A 19,372-nucleotide genomic window follows, 5' to 3' on the forward strand; every position below is an offset into this window, starting at 1 on the left:
TCTAGTTGCTCTTGCAGTGATGTTATTTCGGATCACAGAATCCTTCAGTTATTAACCACGGCAGAAAGTGATTGAGATGATTTTAATGAATTGTTAAGCGATTTTGAAAGTGAGAGTGAGATAAACAGAGCCTCCTCCTAAACGAAAGAAGAAAAACACGGTGAGTACAAAAGCTATTTTATCACTATCTTCGCGGCGGACGGATTACTTCTGTTCACCAGAGTTTCAAGTAACTGTGACAGGCTCTGAAGGCCAAGAAGTGTTTGATGACAACCAGAAAAAAATTGATATTTTAAAAACTTTTGTGCCAGTGGAGTTGGTACAGATAGTTGAGCAAATCGGCATTACAAACAACCAGTAGAAAACATGTAAATATCACCACATTCCAGGTTTAGAAAGTATTTTAAAATATCAACTTATATACTTCTAAGAAATTACATGCATTAGCTGCCTACAGATTTTAGGAAATAATATTTTGGGCACTTTACTTTGTATAAAGATAATGCATGCACAGGCACAAGTGTAATTTTGTTTTCTCTCAAAATAATATTGAACATAAGTGTAAGATTTTCCATTTGCATTTAGATTTATAAAGAACCAACATTTATGAACATTTTAAGCTAATCACCCCACTGATAAGTTAAAAATTGAGGCTTCCACAAAAAATTTTACACATGAATGAAGAAACTCAGCAATGAGGTACCAAACAGTTAACTGGTAACTCAGCACTTAAAAGGTTAATTGGATTACCGTACTGTATGCATCTTAGATACCTTGTACTTGCACAGAAAGTACCCGATGCCCTTAAAACATCGTGGCTAATCAAACTTTCCTATGACTATCCTCGTAAGCCTTGTATGATTTCCCGCCATGCCACTTCTCTCGTACTTCAAAAATGTAAACACTCGCCGCTTCATAAAGTATTCTAAGACCCATTAATGCATGCAATCACCTCGATTTACAGTTTAAACCTTTCAAATGCCATGGAAAAAGAACTATTTCAAAAAATGTATCCAGCAACGTGCATTTACAATGTTCAAATAATGCACTAGGATAAATCATTGACAAATATAATCTCACTGAACGAAAGAAAAAATCACGCAATTGAAAGATTAAGATAAATTATGCCGGTTTCCCTGTGCAAATGCATTATTTTTTGGATTACTGTACTGATTGCATTTTGAGATGCCTCGTACTTCTACGGAAAGTCCCCAACGCCCTGAAAACTTTGTGGCTTATCAAACTTTCCTATGACGAGGGGATAAAGTTTTCTCGCTTCCGCATGCATTGCAACACAGTACGAGCCCCACCCTTTTACGATTCCCCGCCTGGCACTTTCTCCTTTGAAACCAGAAAACCGTTTGGGCTCGGCATTAAAAGAAAGCAATGCAGTTTCATCGGTAATGACAATATTGTTCGGTGGCTACAAATTGATTTGAGCCACAATTTTTCGTCAACTGTCGGCATTGCCAGTGTTCGCGGATTCTGTTTTTCCGCACACTGCCTGCTGTACGATATTACGGTGTTCCTTAAAAGTTTGAATACAAAAGAATTCCGATTTCATTCAACTTAGCAATTATGAAGAACACTGTAGACACACGAGTGTAAGTGCGGAAAGCTACCCGTCCACGTTCCGGAACACGCGTTCTATCATGACGCGGATAAATTTTAAATTACTCTGTAATGTACTATTATTTTAAAATGTAAAGGCAGTTTTGAACTAAAAGTCTGAATTTCAGTAATGGGGCCGACAATTGTACTTCGAATTACGAATTATCCGTATTTCGAATTAAACGATTTAAATAACATGCAAAACCGTATCTCATGTTTCTGGTAATGAGAGCTGCTTCGAATTAGGCGGGATTTTGAATTAACCGATTTTGAATTATCGAGGTTCTACTGTATTTGGAAGTAGTGCAAAACATCTGCAAATGCTAAGCAGTTTAGTTTTATATTTCTACCAATCTTGATGTTCGGTTAGCATTTCTTTCTCCATTCTCCCATGACCTTCTCCAATACACAATTGGGAACATGCATCATTTTCAAAAATATTTATTTTGTAAAGTACACCAATGAAATAGTACGTAAACGTATTACATTGTGGTATGTTGCCTTGTTTTCTACCATTAAAAAATATTTAATAGTGCCTTTCCGCAAGGCGAGTGAAACGGCCTCTGACGTAAGCGGCGCAGTGTGACGTCACGATCCAGTACCGCATGGAGCTCTACCAGCCGTTGTGCATCAGCCGTTGCTAAAAGCCGACTGTTTATTATTCATGATCGCGAATAACTTCAAAATGACAGAAGAAAGGTTCAAAACAGCACAATTAGACAATCTATCATGTGTAAATGTCATCATTCTTGAAAAATAGTTACTTTTGTGGCCGCAGAAATTCGCGGATAACAAGCAAGTTTGTAAGTGGCGTCTTTTATATACGTGCAATGTACTGTAACCCATAGTATTAGGATAACAACGAACCTGGATAGATATCACATCACTTTCAACATTTCCTTCTAGACTGATTCCCCTATTAAAGAATAACATTACATTTTCGGGCTTTCAGCATTAGTAAAGTAAGAAACCAGATTTCAGCACTAACATAAACATATAGGTAGCATTATAGTACTAGTCCGCTTCTGTGGTGTAGTGGTTAATGCGTGCCACTCCCGGAAGCCCAGTTTCGATTCCCGGCTCTGCCATGAAAGTTGAAAACAAATAGTACGAGGGCTGGAACGGGGTCTACTCAGCCTCGGGAGGTCAACTGAGTAGAAGGGTTTCGAATCCCACCTCAGCCATCCTTGAAGTGGTTTTTCGTATTTTCCTACTTCTCCTCCAGGCACCTAAGGCCACGGCCGTTTCCTTCCCTCTTCCTTGTCTATCCCTTCCGATCCTCCCATCCTCCAACAAGGCCCCTGTTGAGCATAACAGGTGAGGCCGCCTGGGCGAGGTAATGGCCCTCCTCACCAGTTTCATCACCATACTCAAAGTCTCACGTTCCAGGACACTGCCCTTGAAGTGGTAGAGGTGAAATCCCTCGCTGAGTCCAAGAGAAAACCAACCCTGAAGAATAAACTCATTAAGAAAGAAAGAAAGAAAGAAGGAAAGAAAGATCATAGTACTATAGGGCTATAATCTATCATTCCCCAAAAAATATATATTTATGGTTGGGACAACTGGCCTACCCACTTCCGGGGCCCATGAAAGAGAATTAAATATCTTTGTGGAGGGAAAAAGTTAAACATGATAAAGATAAATATGACTTCATCTAGTTTTCACAAGTCGGGCTGAGTGGTTCAGACTGTTGAGGTGCTGGCCTTCTGACCCCAACTTGGCAGGTTCGATCCTGGTTCAGTCCGGTGGTAGTTGAAGGTGCTCAAATACGTCAGCCTCGTGTTGGTAGATTTACTGGCACGTAAAATAACTCCTGCAGGACTAAATTCCTGCACATCGGCGTCTCCGAAAATCGTAGAAGTTGTTAGCGGGGCGTGAAGCCAATAACATTGATTACATTTGGCTTTTAACAAGCTGAGCATATCAGGAAAGAAAAGTGTCCTGGTGACATTTTAATCGCTCAATACAGGAATGTCTTTGGGTGCTGTGACTTTTTTTTTTTTTGCTTTACGTCACACCGTCACATATAGGTCTTATGGCGACGATGGGACAGGAAAGGCCTAGGAATGGGAACAAAGCGGCCGTGGCCTTAGGTACAGCCTCAGCATTTGCCTGGTGTGAAAATGGGAAACCACGGAAAACCATCTTCAGGGCTGCCGGCAGTGGGGTTCAAAACCCACTATCACCCGGATGCGAGCTCACAGCTGCACGCTCCTAACCGCACGGCCAACTCGTGCGGTATTTTCACCCTTCGGTTTATTAACTTGGCTTGTATAACCTAAAACTTAGGCTAAGTTGGATAATATTTTAAACACCTACATCACTATTTTCACCTTGTGCAATTATGTTATTTATTTCATTAATATTATGATAATTATTATAATTGAGCATTGTTAACTTATAAGACCCCAACAGACAAGCATTGGTTTTGTGTAGAGTTATACATTTGTTAAATTCACGTTGTTTCCTTTCATGATGTACACGCCTATTCTTTGTTACATTATAGAGTATTTAGATATAGCCTAAATTTCTTTACCAATTAAGCTCTTCAATAAAGACATACATAACTGTCCCATGCCAAGATATATTTGTAGAATTAGAGCTGTCAAAATGGTTCATAACCCCTTTGATTTATTATCTTGACATGGATCACCCATAGGTTAGGTTTGGAGAATACTTTAATAATCAGCATTATTTAATGCACTGTTTATTACTTTCATATTCCAAGATGTAATTGAAGCATTTAAATAAAGCATCATACATTAAAATTTAAAGTTTTACCACTAGAACAGCTGACATGGAAAAGTGATTTGAAAATTCAAACAAATTCATCTTACGCTAAAATCTTCAAAAAATAAACTGTAGACTTTTCCGATATATCACCAGCATTTCTCCAGCTCGCCAAAATCCATTTCTCACAAGTTTTAGCGTCTTTGGAACGTTTATAAACAATTTGTTTGGTATGGTATGCGATGTGCTATTGCACATTGGAACTCTACACCATTTATAAGTTTTCTGCCTCACTGTCTGCGCAGGATTCATTTTAAGTCTAAAATATACCACTCAGATTATTATCCAATATATAGACCTCGAATTTAACCATACTAAGACACTAATGTAAAGTAGAAATACGCAAAGTGTATCCTGCTTCTCACAGCACACTATGTGTTATTTCGTCTGCTAATTCACTCAACCTGTACGATGACGTCAGGCCAATGAGATCGCGTACTTGCGTGACATGACATTTTCGTAGATTTTAATCATGTTTGGAGTTATTATTTGTACATTCTGATCACATTTTTGAATTCTGCATGCAATTTTGAATCAGATTAGCATATTTTTAATTAAAACCCCGGATCATGCATGTTCCCTATTGAAATAGGCGAGAGACCATCCCCCTGCCAAAGGCCAGTTTTGATTGTAAATGGCTCCGACAATTCTCCTCTAAATTTAGCTTTTGCTTCAGTATTCTTGAGAGAGATCAGTTTTCTGTGAACACCAAATTCTTGACGGTATTCAGTAACAACTCCCGATGAATACAGAGGTGCCAACCTTTGAACCTTTGAAGGGGGCTACCAGTAATCCCATTTTTAACTCTCACACCCTCCAACCCATTCGTGAACATTTATGAGTCAAATCCGTAGCACCCCGTTTGCCATTTCCTACAACAATCTATTCTGAAGTATATCATATTACACAATACAATTTGCTCATTACCTGTTAGTCCTGAGATAAATTCTTTGTAGCTTGTTTCGCACCCAGCAACTGTTTTTCAGTGTAGGTTTTCTTGAAACATACTTACCCCTGAGATGACATTTTTGTCTTCGAACCGTGATTCCAGTGTGGATGTACTTAATGTAGGCCTGAATTCTGTCTGATTTTTCCTAACACCAAGAACTCTTTCTGTGGGAGAGTTACTATGAGGTACACTTAGTACTGCAAATACAACATTGTTTAAGGTTTTATACTTAATTTGTCCACTTTCATTTTTAAGCTCTGCAATGTTGCCCCAATTCACATCAATGTTAGGTTCATGTACAATATATTCTGGGAAAGTATCACACTGGTAAACTGCAAATTCCTCTTCAAGTTTGTCATGTTCACTTTCTTTGACCAAAGTTGGGAATCTTCGAACAAAGTACTCAAGAAATGAATAGGAAACCTTTATTCTGAGAGAGATGTCTACAACTTCGGCATGATGAAATTCATCATCAAGGGGAAATTTCCTGATAATATAACTGCAAGCTGCCATATAAAACTCTTACAGAATTATAAAACATCTCTTCATTATCTTTCAAGTACGCCCCAGCCTTTGCTCCAATTACCAAGTCCTCATTGGCTTTCTGGTATTTCCTCCTCTTGAATTGAACACTCAAAAGGGAGGTAGATTCTGACTGAATAGAACATGGCTGAACAAATCTGACCAATAGGTCAATTAAAAGACCAGTAAGTTTCCTCCTAAGATGTATGGCTGGAGCATATTGTTGCAGAAATATATTCACCGAGTTAAAAACAGGAAGTGTACAATGAAGAAAGTAGCACAACAGTTTTGTGTGTGGGTCTTGTATGAAAGATGTCACAGTTTCAAACTGTTTCGTGGTCTCATTTTTATGGTCGGTCTCACTATCAAACATGAATGCCAAAGCTTCTCACTGCTCAAGAACTCTTATCAATAGACTGAAGCGAGAGCCAACAGGTACTAACATATTTCAAAATTTTGTGACCCTCTGTGCCACAATAAGCCTGATAAACTTTCAACGTGTTCTCTACATTGGCTGGTAATTGGCCTGCTGCTTTTTGTGCACACATGTGTATGAGATGACATGAACAATCTGGGACAAACAGAAGAATGCCTGTCCTTCACAAATTTGGCAACACCTTTACTCGCCCTCTCACTGTGAATGCATTGTCAGATGAAAAAGAAATGCAATTTTCCCATGGAATGGCTAAAGAAGACAATTCACTATTAATACCAGAGAAAATTCCCTCACCTGTATTGTCTGTACACTCTAACAATGACGATAGAACAGTTTGATATTTGGCCTCTCTGAGCATTAAAGAAAGAGAGAACTATAGGATAAAGTTTAACTGCATTTGAATCCGTACTACCATCAGTAGCCAAAGAAAAAGGCGTTATTTGCAAAAGTTCACATATTTCCTTTTTTGCCTCGGATGCCGTGTACTGAACTAAAGCAGAGGTTTTAGTTCTTGCAGAACCATATTTGAGATACTTTAGAATCGGGGAACATTGATCTAAAGAAATTTCCAGCGTGATCTGAAACTGATAACTGAATATTATGCTCCCAAAGAAATGATGTGAACAGCAATTCGACATTCGTCACCACAGTTTCATATATATACACACACACAAACAGTACAACCTCGATAATTCGAAATCGGTTAATTCAAAATCCCGCCTAATTCGAAGAAGCTCTCGTTCCCGGAAAAATGAGATACAGTTTTGCATGTTATTTAAATTGTTTTATTCGAAATACAGATAATTCGTAATTCGAAGTACAATGTCGGCCCCATTACCGACTTTTAATTTGAAACTGCCTTTACATTTTAAAACAACCAATAGTATGTTACAGAGTAATTTCTACTCGAAATTTATCCGCTCCGCGTCATAATAGAACGCGCGTTCCGGAACGTGGAAGGGTAGCTTTCCGCACTTACACTCACTTCGGTGGGTCTACAGTGTGCTTCACGATTGCTAAATTGAATGAAATCGGAATTCTTTTGTATTCAACCTTTTAAGGAACGCCGTAATATCACGCAACAGGCAGTGTGCGGAAAAACAGAATCCGCCAACACTGGCGATGCCGACAGTTGACGAAAAAGCGTAGCTCGGATAATAAATTCGTAGGCACCGAACAATATTGTCATTGCCGGTGAAACTGCATTGCTTTATTTTAATGCAAGCCCAAACGGTTTTATAGTTTTAAATGGGTCATAGTAGTACGTTGCAATGCACATGGGATGGAAGCGAGAAACTTTATCCCCTCGTCATAGGAAAGTTCAATAAACCACAATGTTTCAAGGGCGTCAGGCACTTTCCATGCCAGTACAAAGCATAGCCTATAAAAATGCGAACAGTACAGAAATCCAAAGAATAATGCATTTGCACAGGGGGGCCGGCATAATTTACCTCGTCTTTGAATTGTGATTTTTTTTTTCTTTCGTTGCGTGAGGTTATGTTTGTCAGCGATTTATCCAAGTGCATTATTTGAACATTGTAAATGCACCTTGTTGGATATATTTCAGAAATAGTTTTTTCCATGGCATTTGAAAGGTTTAAACTGTGAATCGAGGTGATTGAATGTATTAATGGGTCTTAGAATACTTTGTGACGCGGCAAATGTTTACATTTCTGAAGTACGAGAGAAGTACCATGGCGGGAAATCGAAGGATAGAGCCATAGAAAAGTTCGATTTTAAGGGCATCGGGTACTTCCTTTGTAAATACAAGGCATCTAAAATGCATAAAGTATAGTAATCCAATTAATAAAGCACTTGCTCATGGGAGCCAGCATAGATTTCTCCTCTTTGAATCGTGCTTTTTTTTTTTTCTCTTTAGTTGCACGAGGTTATGTTTGCCAGTGAGATATCCGAGTGAATAACTTGAATGCTGTAAATGCACCTTCTTGGATACATTTTGGGAATAGTTGTTTTTTCATGGCATTTGAAGGGTATAAACTGTGAATCAAGGTTAACTGCATGCAGTAACGGGCCGTAGAATATTTTGTAACGCGGCAAGGGTTGGTACTTCTGAATTGCGAATTGGCGGTTAATTCAAAATCACGTAATTCAAAGTCCGATTTTTGAGTCCCAACGACTTTGAATTAACGAGGTTTTACTGTATATATATAACTGTTCTTACACTATTTTAAATTTTCAAATTTAATTTATTAAGTAAATATTCCTTATTTTAAATTTAATCTTGTCTGTTATTTAGTAGTTAGTAATATTGACCTGGCAACCTGTCAAACGTTAATGCAAGATCCTGGCCTTTCTCCTTTATGTTTTTGCCCTCCACACTTCGTATTTTGGCTACTGCCCTTACGGTAAGTGTCGTGTTTGTTTTCATTTTGATCTTTGTGCATTTGCTTTGATTTTCCCATGTATATTTTGATGTGGTTGCACAAAGGGGTTAATACTAAATCATGATAAACTTGCGCCGGGCGAGTTGGCCGTGCGCGTAGAGGCGCGCGGCTGTGAGCTTGCATCCGGGAGATAGTAGGTTCGAATCCCACTATCGGCAGCCCTGAAAATGGTTTTCCGTGGTTTCCCATTTTCACACCAGGCAAATGCTGGGGCTGTGCCTTAATTAAGGCCACGGCCGCTTCCTTCCAACTCCTAGGCCTTTCCTATCCCATCGTCGCCATAAGACCTATCTGTGTCGGCGCGACGTAAAGCCCCTAGCAAAAAAAAAAAACTTGCGCCAATACATGTGCACAACAAAGTAGATACAATTTACATCCAACATCATGACTAATTTAAGAGATAAAATTAGCAAGTGTTGACAATATAACTGAATTGATTCATAAAGAAAAGGCACCAGGCACATTTTTTTTTTTAAATTGAGTTACCACTGAATCATCTTGAATGGTCATCGCATCGTTTTATCAAGAAAGGAGATCAGTCCAACCTCTCCTTCACTGTGATATTGTGATGAGAAAGTCAGCGTTTTGTACAGGAAGGGCATCGGTCCGGACTGAAGCCCTACTTTTATGAAGTACCCATAGAGGCGCTAGGTGTTTGTCGATCAACAGTGCGCTACTCTCTTGTTTTTATGCACTGTTTTGAGATCATTTGACTCTGTAACTGCATCATAATTGTATAGTGATGTATTTTATTAGTTTTCCTTATACAGAACCTATAAAACTATATTTTTAATCATTCATTGATGGCTTGAGCATAGATACTTTCATTTCAGATTAGGTAGCTCCAGTCGAGTGCCTTCATTTTTGCCAATAAACCCTGCATACCCAGCAGAAAAGATACCTATTAAGAGGAAAATTGATGATCTGAAGAAACTGGTCGAGTATATACCTGCCTGATAAGTATCAGGAGTACTTCACAGAGCTAACTTCTTGTCCTACTGTGAGAGAAGATGACAATGAAGATGATTATTAGAGGAGGACACAGAAGATTTAATCTCATTTCAGTAACTGTTCTTCATCCTGAGATTAAGAACTTTGTATTATATTATTCTAACATTTTTCTGTGAAAACAGGCTGTATGAAAACTGAGTGTTTAATTAAAGCTACTCAGTTATAAACCTCTTTTATAAAGAAAGGTCATCAGTCCACAAGACTTAAAGAATCTGTATAATTCAACTACTGATGATAAATTCATGAAATATGATCAGAGAAATCCTAATATGAATTCTCTATTTGATAGTAACAATTTTTACATGTATATTACGATACTAAAACATTCAGATGTTTTTTCTTGATTTCCCAACAATTAGCTAAAATGGACTAGGCCTTTCTTTATGAACCAATTCAATTTATGATACTAGCTGATCTACCTGTGCTTCACTACAGAATTCTCAGACTGTCTTGGTGGTTTTCCCAACTGAAGTCAGCATAGGTAATTACAATGATGCCTGTAGGAATGGCGTGATTAAAAGCAATGTTATCATAAAATACTCAATCAAATCAAGAACCGCACATTTTCTCATTTTTAACGAACACTACTCCACTGCCGATCTAACAGTCCATAGTTCCAGAGCTGGAATGTCCTGGTGAAAACTCCAGAACCCAGGTGGAATGACAGACAGCAGCAAACACTCCTCTGCCATTATTCCATTAAATGTGCATACTGCTCATTCCAATCAGTGCCTCAGTAGGAACTGAATGCTATTATGAACTAGTGTGTTACGTACCAGTAGAATCCGAAAATTCATGAACTAGCAAAAATGGCATGCTAAAGAAGACAGACGTAACTCCCCGGCTACTTCCCGCCAGTATTCAGGCAAGCTGTTATACTCTGTACGCAGCAAAAAAGACAGAGCACATCACAACACACAATGGTCAATGTAATATTGTTGATTATTTTCTCATTTTTATGATCGTCTTCAATGATGACTATGCATTCTCACACCTTAAAGCAATCATGACAAAATCCATCGCCAGTGAACACGATTGAACAATATTTCCAAATAAGCAAAGCTCGGCGTTGATATGGACTAAGCAACAAAAGTCTAAATCCATACAAATTCATGAATATTCTCTTATTATAGCTCTCCCCCTGTGGGTGGGGGCACTAAAACAACCACAGTATCCCTGCCTGTTGTAAGAGGTGACTAAATGTGGTCCCACAGGCTCTGAACTTGGGAGGGTGGGCATTATTCTACCACAACCATCCACCCAAGGGGACGATCATAACAGAATTCATGAATTTAGATGACTTTAGACTGCTGCATAGTCCATATCAACGCTGAGCATTGCTGACATGGCAATACTGTTCAATCGTGTTAACTGACAATGACTTTTTCTTATTTGTCTTCAAGGGTACAAACGCATGGCCGTCAGGCAATAAACAAAGAAAATTATGAAGATGATTATAAAAATGAGAAAAAATCATAAAGGAAAGATCGCTTGAATATGACAAAAATGGAGTAATGAAAGAAAGGAGGACTCCCATTACATTAGATGCCCACACATTATGAAGTCGGAAGAAAACTAAATGCGAATCCCTAGAATATCAAAAGTTCATAACATTGATCAACAATCCTATTACCTGACCATTGTTTGTTGTGATGTGCTTTGTCTCTTCTGTTACCACTCATCTTCTATAGATGGGATTACTGTTACATACCAAGTATAATAGACTACCTGAATATTCATGGGACGTAGCTAGGGATTTAGAACGCTTTTTACTTTAGCATGCCATTCCTCTGGTTGATAAATTTTCTGACACTACTGGTACGTAACACACTGGTTCACCACAGTATTCCAGCTATTTTATCCATACTCTGAGGTGCTAATTGGAACGAGCAGTGTGCACACTGAGCCACACCCTGCCTAACTAAAGGACACACATAGTGAATCACGACCATCGTAGGGAAACAAATTTGCCGTGGATCCCCGATCAGGAAGGGCGAAAGACATAGCCCTGAGCTGTAAATGTTATTCTCCTCAAACAATTAAAGCTAACAACTAACACTACTACGAGTAAAAATCCGTATAAATGATGAGATGAGAATTTATTGTAATGTAACGTAAATCAAAGGGATTAATTAGATGAAATAACCAGTAATAATAACAAGGTAATGCATACATATTCGGCGTCAGCCCAAAAGATAATCATACCAAGGTCTCGTGACCTCATCTTTTCTTACATGCATAGGGCACAGTTACTCTTGAGATGATAGCATTTATTCCACCACTGACCTCGCTACTAAAAACTGTGAGTTGAATATCATTAACTCAATCTTTATTCAATCTTTCCTTCGGCGAGGAATAGAAACGCAATTTCAAGCGTGGGAGTCATTTTCCATATCCCCCCTTTTTTTTTTAACAATACCCCTCACATATCGATTCCCACACACCAAGGAGCAGATAAAATAATAAAGTGATTAAATCAGAAAACTGCCGGACCAAGGAAATAATCCATGAGGGGCAAAGACAATCCTCCATGGAGCAATGAACGCAAAGCAAAACAATAACAGAAAACATGGACCTGCACACGGCCATGAAAGAAATAAACCAACATGGCGAGCTCCAGGTCGTAAACAACTAGGATGCACACCATACAAAATAAAGACTTCGCACCCAGGAGAAAAGAGGCGCGATAGGGAACAAATAGGCATAAATTCAACAGACCGATACGTCATCTTGGCACTCAGCTCATTGATCTACACATTCATTCAATCACGCGATCCTTTTGCCCCCAAAGGCAAATAATTCCGGCAGATTGGTGCGAGTAAATAAAATCAAGGCAACTCGTGGAGTGCAGTTCAACATTTCATCAATAAGGTTGAAATCTTTCTATTAAATATAAATATAAATAATAATGACTAATGGAATTTGGGAGCCATAAATATACAAATAAATAATTCTTAAACTTTGCCGGCTGTTGAAACTCATCTTCAGGGTCGTTGCCTTGTGACAAGGAGATCTGAATCACTTGATACCTAAAATATTAATATTGGAAAAGGAGTCCATCTGGTAATTTCCCCCACCCATAGAAATTAAACAGAATATATATTAATCTCATACAATATACTTAGTCAATTAAACCTGTATTTACCTAGAAATCCGAGCAGAGCTCGTCGTGATACACCCTTGAACATATATAACAAAATAAAGAGAATATTGATATAAATAATAAATGTCTTAATTTATGAAATAACTCTCTCTCAATAACTGGTACTCAGTTTATTCCGCAACGCAAAATATTCACACGCAGTCACGACTCATTTTTCAAGAATGGACTCCACTTTGCTGATGGCGTTGGTATAGTTTGAAAAGGCCCAACACGTTACCTTACGTAGACTCTCCGTAGAATTATATATGGCTAACATTCATAACCATAGAATGTTGTTACACTCCAGCATCTTTCTCCCTGGTTCCTTCAACAGCAGATCTCGAACTCCCAACATGGCATGGGACATCTTCCCACAACTCGTACAAAACACCTCTCCGATTACCACCAGTATCACATCTGAACACTGCAAGCTGCAACTTCCAACTCCCGACGCGTGCTTGCACCACACTAGCCCAAGCCAACACAACAGCATCTTAAAATAGCCCAGTTCCTGGAATTTTCCACCTCAGCTCCGTCAACACGTAAACCCCCGCTCGGAGACTCGTCACGTACACAACCGGGAGATAAACTGAGTGATCGAAACACACTAGTCCCAAATAAAATATAGAGAGTATCCATAATAACGAGAGTTCCAAAAAGAGTTACTAAGCCGCGACGGCTAAATACACACATAAATGAAATATACACATGAATAAATAATAATAATAATAATAATTATAATAATAATAATAATGACAATAATAATAATAATAATAATATCTGACTGGGGTTTGTCAGGTTACAAGGTCTCATGTCAGTAGTAGATATATAGCCCACCTAGGGCAAATGACAGTAGGACGTTTGTGACCCCACGGTCACGCGTAGATCCATCACCTACATACTGCGTACAGCTAGAATAGACCTGGCCAACACACAGACCATACCTCCAAATAATGGCAAAATGTTTCATCGAGAAATTCGTTTAACACTTTCAGCCCCATGTGTATCAATTTGATACATGGTAAGTTATGAGCTCAGCCCCATGTGTATCAAATTGATACACCGTTAAACCCAGCCAGAAAGTTGATAAATTCACCCACAGCCCAAGGCTTACTATTGCATGAACTCGTTATTCTGGTGGCCTACAGGTGTTTTAAAACAAATAAAAACATTTTCTCATCTTGAACTCTCCTAAATAAGGTGTGAGTCAATAAGATGCACATGGGCTGTGAGTAAGTTATGTATGCACTTTTCGTGTGCGTCATTTTAATACACGCACAAAAATAGTTTAAAAATATTATTTATTAATTTATTTTTATTTCAAACACTTCCATACAGATTTGGATATTGTTTTATGTTACCAGGGTTAGGTTAAGTTACGTTAGAATAGGCGAGGTTAGATTAGGTGACAAGAATTTGAAATTTAAAAAATGGACACAGGAATCAGCATTAGGCGTAAATACATACAAAACTCAGTAGATTCCTTCAACTGATTTCTTTTACATTTTACTAAGAGCAACATTTTACTTTCTGTTACTTCGCTACATATCTATGTTTCTTGAAAAAACAGTCCATACACATGTACTTGAATTCTGGGCAACCAAAGCACATTGTTCTTACTTGACAGCATCTCTTAGCAGCTATTTTCCTCCCCTCACGTGCTGATAAAAGTTGGTAGCAAGAAGTGCATCTACCTCCGGGCCTATCTTCAATGGTTTTGAGTTTGTGGTTCTTCGGTAGGTCGTCTTTGTCATTGTTGTGAAGACGTTCCAAAAGCAGGTAAGTTACAAGTTCTTCTCGGAATGATACAATGTCTTTTGGTGCAAAAACAGTAGACTTGTAAACTGTGTGTGCATTAACAACAGCTGTATTAGTCAAGAGTTCAAACATAATTTTTCTGTACCATTTTACACCTCGACGTACAGATGTACCATAAGATGCTAGTTGATCTGAAACATCAATGAATGACTTTCCTCCATTGTATTGCAACACTGTGGTTGGTTTCCTTGTAACGCCTTGTTTGGTAGTAGTTTCAGCCAGTTCAGGAACATGTTTCGTTGTCAAGAATATCACGTTCCTTTTGTCTTTCCATTTTCCCATTATTATTCCGGTGTTGCTTTCCCTGACAATCATCTGTCCTCTGTGGAGTGTACTTTTCTGGACTGTTTTAGAGTTCATTTTTCTTTTTTTACGAAGTGTTCCAACTAGATGTGTCTGTTTTTCATTTAGCTGGTGGGCCAGTGGGACACTCGTATAAAAATTGTCAGTGTATAAAGTACGTCCTTTTCCTAACAGTTGATGCACTAATTCCATAACTGTATTAGCGGAAACTAACTGACCGCGTGGGATGTTTTCTTTTCCAGCATATACTTTCGAGTGCCGGGTACCTTTCAGACATAACTTGTATAACTTCATCCCATACCTATGCCTTTTGTTTGGGATGTATTGGCGAAATTTGACCCTACCACGAAACGGAATCATTGACTCATCAATACATAACTCCTCCTGTGGGTTCATTGCATTTTGAAATTTAACATTTAGTGCACTGACCAGTGGTCTTATTTTTGCCAATCGGTCATTTGGTTGGGCAATCTCGTTGTTGGAAATGTGTAAGTAACTAAGAATCATTTCAAATCTATTACGACTCATAGCTTTGGATAATTTACTGTTGTAAATTGCATGTTTGGACCAATAGTTCCTTAGTTTAGGTTTTTTACCTAGACCCATCCATAACACTAAACCTTACAATGTTAGCATGTCATCCCTTGTAACATCATACCATTTTTCTAAAACAGAACTTTTTCTTCCCTTCAATATGGCATCAACAATACTTTGCTCAGCATACCTATTAGTTTCATTGACCAACAGATCTAAAATGTCATTATCAAAAAAACAGAGAATGAAATTCAAAAGGCAAATTTGTGGACAGTTTATTAGCTCTCTCGGATACACCTCTAGGAGTGAAATCGAAGGTATTCAAGTTACCTTCAACGTTCTGCCAAATTATGACTTCACCTTTTTTTGTTATCAATATTTCGTCATCAACACTTTTCAAAACGCAACTCTGATTCTGTTCCTCCTCTTTTAATACTTCCACGTTGTTGAGATTAGGTTCGTCCATCACAATATTATCACTATCACTACTGTCGAAATCAAGGTCTGACAAGTGCACTATCGGATCTTCTGGGTCACTCATATTTCTAAAAATACTAAGTTCACTACCACTACTGTCTGAATACATTTCTATTTCGTCTCTTATCTCATCAGAATCCATATTCCTGCAATAACACACCAGCACGGGATGTAAACAATATTATTTGGAGGCAAGACTGGCAGACAAGGAAAGGCTATGCAATGCTGCCAACCCTTGACCAATATACGACCCAGCACTGTCCTGTGGTCCCACAGCCCCAGGGAGAAGAAGACACTATGCTATTTCAATGTACGTGTGAATCTGAAAGCCTCACACTTTGAAGAACAAGGCCCTGTCATGTGTGTCAATATGATGCACATGGGGCTGAGCGCCTTACTTGGTGTGTATCAAAATGATTCACATGGGGCTGAGTGCGTGTTAATTAAAACATCGTGGGCTGGGAGGAAATGTGCCTTCCATACCTCTGGGGCTGAAAGTGTTAAAATAATCAGAGACCAGATTTTGACGCACCACAATCACCTACACAACTCATACTCGTGGCATTCTCGCTTCGAGTACCGAGAGGGACTTCGGTCGGCCATAATAAAAAGAAAGATAATACATCAAATAAATTTAAAACGTTATATTACCGTCAATATCATTCATCGAAGCATGCAAATGATGCAGCAGTTTTGCATAGTTTTAAACTTATAAAACCACCATAAGAAAAGCAAAAACGCCGCTCCTGTGTGTGTGTGACACATCTCTTCTTTTCCCAGCATAAATAGCCCAACATTCCTTCAAGGAGAAGATATTAAAAAGGTCTCGCCGAGAAAAGATCCTTCACGCTCGCGACAGAGGGAGCTGCCCTCTGTCGACAGAAGGTTGAAATACAATAACTATAGGAACAGCCAGATATCTACTCTAGGAGACATCGGTATAATCACATTAGAAACCATGCTAAATTAGCATGTTTCAACACTTAACGGAATAATGCCAAAGGGTTGTTCACGGCTGTATGAGACCTGATCATTCTAGCTCCGGAACTTTGGACAGCAAGATCTGCAGCGTAGTACTATTCTTTAAAAGAGAGCACATGTGTGGTTCATTTGTTCGAATATTTCATATGATGGCAATGTTTTAAATCGCGACATTCCTAACGACGTCATTGTGAATGACGTACAGTATGGTGACTTCAGTTGGGAAAACCTCTAAGTATGTAAAAAGGCAGGTAGAGTGTGTCTGCCATTATATTGAAAACTGCCCCACTCAACTGTGAATGGCAGTAGGCAAGGGGGCCTGCAATCTTGGTGAAAACTCCAGAACCCAGTCTTCACATGAGAAAAGACGTATGGTGACTTCCCTGTCGCGTTTCTGAAGTAACGTGAAGAGCTATACAATTTAACACATCTTACGTGTTCACTACTTAACCTAGAATTCTGTATACAATGTAGAATTCCGTAGCGAAACACAGGTACAGCAGCTAGTTTCAAATATATTTGAGAGAAAGGATTTTGGAATGATTTCCTGAAATCAAGTCTTAATGAAATATGAGTATATAAAGAAATGAACTATTTTAAAAAAATTTAACAATTAAATTTTAAAGTAAATACCATAAACTATTAATTGGAGAAAAATGCAAGGTAATTTTCACAATTAAAAAGTAAATACAATGAAAAATTTATTGCAGCATACCTGAAGTATATCTGCTTCGAGAGTCAAAGCCAGCTGAGGAGCGATCTGTCTGCCAGCTCGATCTTCCCCTATACGTGCCCCGACTATAAAAGCTTGAATCTCCTCCACGTCCACGATAAGAACCTCGGGAACTGAAGCCACGTCCCCGTGAACTACAGACAAGAAAAAGCATAAACAATAAATACAAAAGGGGGAATACCCATTATTTCTATTTTATTATAGAATTTCAGGCCTTTCACAATAAAATACATCCAAGTACTTGCTATAATTATTACAATATAATGAGAATGTTGCTTTGCCAGTTATATCTGTCGATTCTGATATCAGAGTTAAACATGGCCCACCACTACTCACACTGAAGATAATTTTAAGCAGACAATAACAACTAAGATTGAGCGGGGAAAAATATTGACCTGTATCAGATAATGGTGCATGCTGAGGGGCACAATCGTTCAAAATACATAATGTGCATGAAAATGGAAAGATACAAAACATGGAAATAACCCAACACAGCACTTCGTACAGTTCCACCTGCGAAGCACATTCTGCTGAATGGCTCCACCTGATGTACAGCATGTTTTTATGTTAACAATAATGCCATACTCTACAGTGTCGACTTAGGGCCTGTACTACGACTGTCAGATAAACAGCCAGATACGTAGGCTGCAGTTTTGCAAACTAGAAGTTAAATATTTTCTTGCGTACTACCAACGGATTTAAACAACGGTATTGTAATGCGGAATATGTAGTAACATTTCTATTGGGTTGGTAATAAGGTTTCTGAAAATATAGTGAAATTTAGCATGGTGGTATATGTGTTCCCTAGCGTTTTCGTTTGTTTAGCTCTATTCCTTTTGAAATTGTATTACTAGAATCCAGTATCAGACTCTTATTTAGCTATAATGTGTTAGTCCAGGTCAAAAACAGAATTAGGACTGAAATATATACATATGAAGAAATGTTAAAATTAATGAACTGTATAACGAAACAAACTGTTATAGAAAATAAAAAGACTGAAAATGTAACCTGGACGCAAAAGTTAAAATTCAGGTTATGTATTTTATTTTGTCTAGTACTATTTACGAGGTTGCGTTTTACGACGAAAGTAAAGTTTATATTCGTAATTAATGCAACTGATGCAGCATGGGATCATTAATTTTATTATTAATTCAATTCACTGTTTGCTCATTGAATAAGTAGTTAGTTACTTTCTTTTCAATATAATGTGAGAATAGTAACTGGCAAGCCTTTATCTCACTTTAGCGTAAATACTTATGAAGCAAGTTGTTATGAAGTAAAACAAATATAACCTTAACATCCTCATTCGATGGACGAATCGCCATGAACAACGTCGTATACCTTTCTGAGGGTGTTTAGGGGTTGTAGTAAGGATGTAAAGGAGAGGGCATATAAGTCTCTGGTAAGACCCCAACTAGAGTATGGTTCCAGTGTATGGGACCCTCACCAGGATTACCTGATAATATTCATTTATAGGAAGGGGAGTTAGGGATTGGAATAACTTAGCAAGGGAGACGTTCAATAAATTTCCAATTTCTTTGAAATCATTTAGGAAGAAGCTAGGAAAACAACAGATAGGGAATCTGCCACGTGGGTGACTGCCCTAAATGCAGATCAGTATTGATTGATACTCCATATGGGCGTCGCGGATAGATTTGGA

General features: G+C 38.3%; 1 protein-coding gene across 2 annotated transcripts in view; it reads right to left on the bottom strand.

Annotated features, from left to right (window-relative positions):
• The window catches only part of LOC136878841 (uncharacterized), a 322,409-nt gene that overhangs the window by 259,392 nt on the left and 43,645 nt on the right, over positions 1–19,372 (bottom strand). For both annotated transcript variants that reach the window (XM_067152369.2, XM_068229033.1), the window contains exon 3: positions 17,695–17,846. In XM_067152369.2, the coding sequence (XP_067008470.2) occupies positions 17,695–17,846 (152 nt within the window). The remainder of the gene's footprint in view (positions 1–17,694; positions 17,847–19,372) is intronic.

The sequence above is a fragment of the Anabrus simplex genome, chromosome 8 (genome assembly GCF_040414725.1).
Source record: "Anabrus simplex isolate iqAnaSimp1 chromosome 8, ASM4041472v1, whole genome shotgun sequence".
In the NCBI taxonomy this organism is placed as follows: Eukaryota; Metazoa; Arthropoda; class Insecta; order Orthoptera; family Tettigoniidae; genus Anabrus; species Anabrus simplex.